Source organism: Orycteropus afer, unplaced genomic scaffold (assembly GCF_000298275.1).
Source record: "Orycteropus afer afer isolate SDZICR_OR568_19922 unplaced genomic scaffold, OryAfe1.0 scaffold00086, whole genome shotgun sequence".
NCBI classification, from domain to species: Eukaryota; Metazoa; Chordata; class Mammalia; order Tubulidentata; family Orycteropodidae; genus Orycteropus; species Orycteropus afer.
This window is the reverse complement of record NW_006921673.1, coordinates 7,837,211-7,844,686: the sequence shown is the minus strand read 5'-3', so window position 1 is coordinate 7,844,686 and position 7,476 is coordinate 7,837,211. Positions and strand designations below refer to the sequence as shown.

Here is a 7,476-nt window from a genome sequence, read left to right as displayed (position 1 = left end):
CCTTGGAAGGAAGGTTGGGCAATCCTACTTCCGTAGTGATACTGCCTCAGAAACCCAAGGAGGGGTCGCTATGAGTCGGGGCCGACTTGACGGCACATAACAACAACAACAACAACTATGTCTCATAATTAAAAAGCCCTTTACAAGTACTTAAAGGCAGCATTTTAACATTACAAGCAAGAAGCCAGAGGGTTTATCACAGAGAAGGCAAGCTCTCGGGCTCGGTTTACAGTATCACTCCCAAGTTAAAAGGAAAACTCAGACCAAGACCTTGCCGACTCTTGGGGGAAACAGTGTTAAGTATCGGTAAGAACTGTGGGGCGGGTCATTGCTTTTAAGGCCAGCAGGGAGGGAAAACGAAAATTCAACTCCGAAACAAAACCAGAAGTTCCATGCTTTTCTGTTCTAGTTCTCTTGTAATCTGTTATGTGTGGTGTCTCGCAAATTGCAAACTAAGCGCCCTCCCGTGCCCTGAGTGCAGGGAGTGCCGGGTGCGGCTCACGGCCCGGCGCGGCGGCACGCACACCCCTTTTTTGCAGACTCACAGGTTTCCAGGCCCCGCCTCCTTGGAGCCCAGCTGATCGCCGCCGCCTCCCATAAGGCCCAGAACCGCAGCGTCCCGCGCCCAGCCTCTCGCCCCAGGCCCGCCCGCAAGGCGGCGGCGGGGTAGACCCACCGGCTTGGAGTCTGGGTACAGGCACGCGGCCTCGGGGCAGGGCCGGGCGCGAGGAGGTGGGGCATCCCGGCTGGGGCGGAGTGGCGACAGCAGCCGTCGGCCCGCCCCCCGTCGCCCTCCGCCGGCCGGCTGGTGCGGCCATGGAGGTCTACATCCCGTCCTTTCGCTACGAGGAGAGTGACCTGGAGCGGGGATACACGGTAGGCGCGGGCCTTGGCACTACGAGGCCCGAAGGCCGACCCGCGGCTGTTACGTTTGAGGGGCCCCCGCGCGCCACCGCCTTGGCGCGGGGGACACCCCTCGCTCCTCTCCCCTCCCCCGGCCCCGGAGGAAGGGCTGCGCCTAGGCGCCGTTGTCAAGGAAACGCGCGCCCCCTCCCCGGCGCGGCGGCTGCGGGCGCCTTCTTTCAACCCGGAGTTCTGCGCGTTCTCTCCTCTTGGCCTGGCTGCGGGCCTCGGGACTGGAGCTTCGGGAGTCGAATCCTGGGACACGGCGCTTGCGTCTCTCCGCTCCACCCGCCCTCTGGAGCCAGCAGGGGCTGCATGTGTTTCTGGCGCAGCTGCCCCCTCTGCCCAGCCAGAAGTTGCTTCGTAGCAGGTTCATGTTGGCTTCCAAGTTCCGTAGCATTTGTGCAGAAGGAAAAATGTTAGTTTTTTAAAATAAGCATTTGTAGCTGCTTACTACCCAAAGTAAACGTGTGTGATATTTTTCGATGGTTTCCAAAGTCCCCCTCCCAACCCCCCAGTTCTACAGTGTTATGATGTGTCAAAATCAGGTATGTACTTGTTGAGCTCCTGTTCCATATCCAGGACCTTGGTCACCAAGAGATGTAAAACAGAGCCACTGCTGTTAAACAGTGGAAGTGGCTTGGAGGGTGGAGACTAGGGCCTGGGACCTTTGGGTCGCAAGTTTACTAAGTACTACTGTAAAACTAGGAGCTCTGGTAGCATAGTGGCTAAGACACTTGACTGCTAACCAGAAGGCTGGCGGTTCAAACCCACCAGCCACTCCTCGGAAGGAAGGTTGGGCAATCCTACTTCCGTAGTGATACTGCCTCGGAAACCCAAGGAGGGGTCGCTATGAGTCAGGGCTGACTCGACGGCACATAACAACAACAACAACAACTGTAAAACTAAGGAGCTCTGGTAGCATAGGCATTTGACTGCTAACCAGAAGGCTGGCGGTTCAAGCCCACCAGTCACTCCTGGGAAGGAAGATTGGGCAATCTACTTCCTTAGTGATACTGCCTTGGAAACCCAAGGAGGGGTCGCTATGAGTCAGGTCTGACTCCACGGCATATAACCACCACCACTGTAAAATTGTAGGTAGTTGATTTCCCAAAGAATTTAAACATCTTTATCTAAGATGGTCATTGCTAGAGGGAGAAATGACTCAGGCTGGGTAGATCTTGGAAGAATTTATTTCCCATTGTTAAAGAACAGGTACAGTTTGGGGATGATTCCATAGGTCAGCCTGGAAGGATTAGGGTATTAACTACTGAACCAAACAACATTGAACACCAGTTACATTAATGTGGCAGAAAAGAATTTTAACCTGTCACCCCTCCTGTAAATGTTACTACTATATGATGGCTTTTTGGATCTTTATGTTTCCATGAGGATGACTAAGTAACTATTTAAAAGGAAGATTTAGAATTAAGAACAGTGATTGGGAAAAAAAAATCTGGGAAGTATGTGGGTTGTTAGAATCAAGTGGATTGCTAGATCCAAATGTCTCAAAACTCTCAAAGTGCCCTCCATCCGTGAGGAAACTGCAACTAAGAGGAAATTAAGCTCAATATTGGCTCTTTTTTTATATGAATAATACTTTTTAGGGCATTAAAGAGTCCTTATGACACTATGGTTAATTATTGAAAGGTTGGCAGTTCGAACCCAGTAGCAACTCCATGGGAGGAAGACCTGGTGATCTGCTTTGGTAAAGATTACAGCCAGGAAAACCCTGTGGGGCAGTTCTGCTTTGTTACATGGGGTTGCTGTGAGTCAAAATCTACTTTACAGCACACAGCATAACAACCACCAACATTAACACATGGTTAAACTTTCTGGATCTTTTTTAAAAAGAAAGGAATTCAACTTAAACGTGGACCTGATCAATATTTTCTCCTTAGAACATTTGTGCAAGTTTGTTAGACCTAAGATCTTGGTTGCCTTTCATTCTTCTAGATACCTCATCTCTCTCATCAGCATCATCTTCAGTCATGGAAGGCTGTCTTCAGGACATACCTTTAGGATCTGAAGATAAAGGGTCCTTTGTTAGGATAGGATTTTGGTCTTCAGAGAAAAGACAAAGGTGATTTCAGTAGTCCAGTTGAAAGTTAATTACCTGTCTAAATACAATCATCACTTAAATAGCCACCTACTTGTATCCGTATGAATAGGTGTGCTGCCTTTTCCTAATTATTAGCAGAGGAATCTTCCACACTAAACTTAGGGTCCTGCTGATGGCTATTGACATTTAATTATAATTTTTAGCAACTGTATCTAAAGTTGAAATAGACATCTTTGTACTTGCATGTTTATACTCATTGCTAGGATTTCTGCAGGACATTTACTAGAAATACTGTTGGTCTTCTAAAAATTTTGATAGAAATTTCTCAATTGTTCTTTAAAAAGTTTATACTAATGTATGCTTAGTGTCAAAAGTGAATTGCCTTTAAAGAGTGTTTTTTTGCCCTTTTAACCTTTAAGCATTTACTGTGGGTCTGTACTATACTGGGCATGAAACAGATGGAAAGATGTTGCTTTTGTCCCTCAGGGTTCTCAGACTATCCAGAAGGGTCTCAAAGCAAGGTAGAGAAGGAGTAGGGTGCCCTGATAGGAGTCCTGAAGCCCGAGGGGCTTAAAAGAAGGAGAAGTCAGTTTTACTTTGAGTTAGGGTGGTGTGAGTGATATGCGGGTAAGGTGCTTTTACTTTTAGTATCTGATTACATTTTTTTTTTTTTTTTTGGCGGAGATAGTTCATTTTCAGAAAGAGGAAATGTAGAAGAAAGATTTTAAATGCCTAGATTTGCCACCAAAAAGAGGAAAGCACATCTCAATCAGTTTACTTTACAGTGGAGTATGACATAATCCTGTCATGAAGAAACAAGGGAATGCTGTAACAAAATACAGATGAACTCAAATGTTCCTTCCTGGGAAGATTATGAGATGAGACAGCATCTGTTGCCATTGCTGTAGTCCAGGCACTGTCACATAGTAAGGATTAGATGTGTTTGTTGAATAAGCAATAAGTGATTGAATCTTGGAATAGGAGAAAATCAGGAGAGCAGTGTTCCTGATGAATGAAGCAGTGCACTGGGTTGGCTTGGGTGGGAATGTAAACTGGAGTTTAGAGTAAGTAACAGGGATGGAAGGAGCCCTGGTGGTGCAATTGTTGAGTTCTTGACTGCTAACCAAAAGGTCAGTGGTTTGAACCTACCAGCTGCTCCATGGGTAGCAGTCTGCTTCCATAAAGATTACAGCATTGGAAACCCTTTGGAGTAGTTCTACTCTCTGACCTATAGGGCCACTATGAGTAGGAATTCATTTGATGCCAACAATTTTCATTACTATCATTTTGTTTTTGGGGATTGTGCTGAGTGATATCAGAAAGAGAAGAGATGGGCATAGACCAGCTCATAGCCTTGGGAGCCATAAAAGGGAGTATAAACTTTAACCTCAAACAGAGGGAAGTCACGAGACAAGTTTTTAAGGAAGGAAGTAACATGATTGTTTTGCATTTTAGAAGGATGCTCCTTGGAGCATTCACTTAAGAGACACTTGCAAATGGTTAGTAAGGAGAAGATGTGGGACTAAACTAAGGCATTTGTCTTCGGCATGGAAGGAAGGAATGACTGTAAGAATTGCTAGGGCCTGGTAACCATATGAGAGATGGCTCGGGTGACTCCTCTGGATGTGAGTGCCAGGAACCAAATGAGAACTATAGCAGTTTTCAGCAGGGGAGAGATTTCATTTGGGACCTCTTGGATTTTCAGTGATGGGGTAGCTACTTAATTCTGAAATTTACAGTAGAGTGTAGTTTGGGCTAGAAATGTGGCACTAGAAATCTTTTAGTATAAAGGATGGAAAAGCTTAAAAGTTGATGATATTCCCAGGAAGAACATGCAGAGGGGAATAAGGGAGAGAGCTGAGAGTAAAATCTTAGAACTTGGTTGAGCAAAGAAGTCCCAGCAGAGCATCCAGAGAGAAAAGAAAAACCAGAGTGTCAAGGTAAAAAGAGATGCTTTCAAGACAGAAGGTGCTACATACTGCTGATTGGTCTGTGAGGTAACTATAATCCATCCTACTTTCAGTATACTCATTGCCATCTAATCGATTCCAACTCATAGTGACCCTCTAAAATGGAGTAGAACTGCCCGATAGGGTTGCCAAGGCTGTAAATCTTTGCAGAAGCAGACTGCCACATCTTTTTCCCTCAGAGTTGCTGGAGGATTCGAACTGCTGACCTTTTGGTCAGCAGCTGAGCACTTTTACCACTGTGTACCAGGGCTCCTACTTTCAGTATAGGCTAATATTATTTATTTTAAGACTCATTGCTGGTAAAAATAACCAAACTAGAATTATGGCAAATAACAACAACAACAACAATAACACGAAAGTTTGAATGTATTAGACTTCAGTTTTCCTAGCTGTGATAATTATAAAGGCATTGAGTTAATTTCTTGTCTCCATTTTAACATTATGTCTGTAACTGTGTATTTGCTTACACAAATACATCTTTTTCTTGGATCTGGACTCTATCACTAGTTTATCTGATATACACTTAGAAATGTACTAGGCATTTCAATACATGATAATAAATATGTAATTGTAGTACTGTGTTATATGGCCATTTTAACATTATGTCTGTGATTAGGTGTGTTTGCTTACACAAATACATCTTTTTCTTGGATCTGGACTCTATCACTAATTTATCTGATATACACTTAGAAATGTACTAGGCATTTCAATACATGATAATAAATATGTAATTATAGTACTGTGTTATATGGCCATTTTAACATTATGTCTGTGATTAGGTGTGTTTGCTTACACAAATACATCTTTTTCTTGGATCTGGACTCTATCACTAATTTATCTGATATACACTTAGAAATGTACTAGGCATTTCAATACATGATAATAAATATGTAATTGTAGTACTGTGTTATATGGAGGGATCATTGTTTTAATTTTTTATGGGTTAAAATACATACAAAAATAGAACAATATAAGGAACTCACCTTCAATATTTTACATTTCTTGTTTCATTCAGCATTTCATATTACCTCCTATCTTCCTTCCCTGCCCTGTCTTCCAGAGTATTTTAAAGCAAATTCAAGACATCATTTCATCTGTAAATGTTTTAGAATGAATATCAGACAGATAAAGAGTTTTTTTAAAACATAAACAAAATGTAAATATTTCCACAGTTTTAGCAGTAGTACATTATTGTTGTTGTTAGGTGCCGACTCATAGTGACCCTATATGTTGTTGTTTCTTGTTAGGTGCTGTCAAGTCGTGTCTGACTTATAGCACCCTCATGTATAGCAGAATGAAACATTGACCGCTCCTGTGCCAGCCCCACAATCTTTGCTATACCTGAGCCCATTGTTGTAGCCACTGTGTCAGTACACCTTATTGAGGGCTGTTTGGATTACCTAGTGCTACTCTGACAGGAACGTGCCACCAATGGGATGGCTTGAACAAACAGGTTTATTCTCTTAAGTTTGGGAGGCTAGAAGTCCGAGTTTAAAGTCCTAGGCTCTAGGAGCTGTGTGAAAGTCCCTCGACCTTGGGCTTCAGCTCTGCCTCTTGCTCCTGGCCCACTGAAGCTAGAGACATCTCTTCACTCAGGCAGCTACTGGCTGCTGAAGCTAGCAAGCCCAAGGTTGACAAATAAAATGGCACAGTCCCAATTATCAAACAACACGGCAGGCCATTGATTCAAGTCCATTGAAAGTCCCAGGATAGGCAGAGCATGGCAGGCTGCTGAGCAGTGACATGGCTACATGCAGGGTTCAGGTGTGCCATGAGGTAGAGACTGTTCCCCGAGGTTTCTTGTATACAGGAAGCAGACCACATTCCTGAGGCAGCTACACAGCTGCTCCCAGTAGATTCCACCATGGAGTTCATTACCAGTCTCATCATGAGGAATCCTACATCTAGCTGCCCTGTCATTCAACCAGGCCCAGCCAAGTTGACACACAAACTTAACTACCACAAGGACCTTCCCTTTTTTCATTGTCCCTTCATTTTACCAAGCATGATACCCTTTTCCAGGGAATGTTCCCTTCTTACAACATGACCAAAGTAGGTGAGATGAAGTCTGGCCATTCTCACTTCCAAGGAACATTCAGCTGTACCTCTTCCAGGACAGATTTGTTGATTCTTTTAGCAGTCCATGGAACTTTCAGCATTCTTTGCCAACACCACAATTCAAAGGCATCGACTCCTCTTTGATCTTCCTTTTTCATTGTCCAGGTCTCACATGCATATGAGGTGATTGAAAATATCATGGCTTGCAACAAGCTTACCTTAGTCTTCAAGGAAATATCTTTGCTCTTCAGCACTTGAAAGAGGTCCTTTGCAGCTGATTTGCCCCATACTATATGATGTCTGATGTCTTGACTGCTGCTTCCACTGGTGTTGATTGTAGAACCAAGTAATATGAAGTTCTTGACAACTTCAATCTTTTCTCCATTTATCGTGATGCTGCTTATTGGTCCTGTTGTGAGGATATTTGTTTTCTTTATATTGAGGTGTAATCCATACTGCAGACTATACTCTTTTTTTTTTTTT

General features: G+C 43.9%; 1 protein-coding gene across 1 annotated transcript in view; it reads left to right on the top strand.

Moving 5' to 3' along the window:
• Positions 1 to 816: 816 nt before the first annotated feature.
• The window catches only part of SNX24 (sorting nexin 24), a 286,637-nt gene continuing 279,977 nt past the window's right edge, over positions 817 to 7,476 (top strand). The window contains exon 1 of the mRNA XM_007942232.1: positions 817 to 876. Within this exon, the coding sequence (XP_007940423.1) occupies positions 817 to 876 (60 nt within the window). The remainder of the gene's footprint in view (positions 877 to 7,476) is intronic.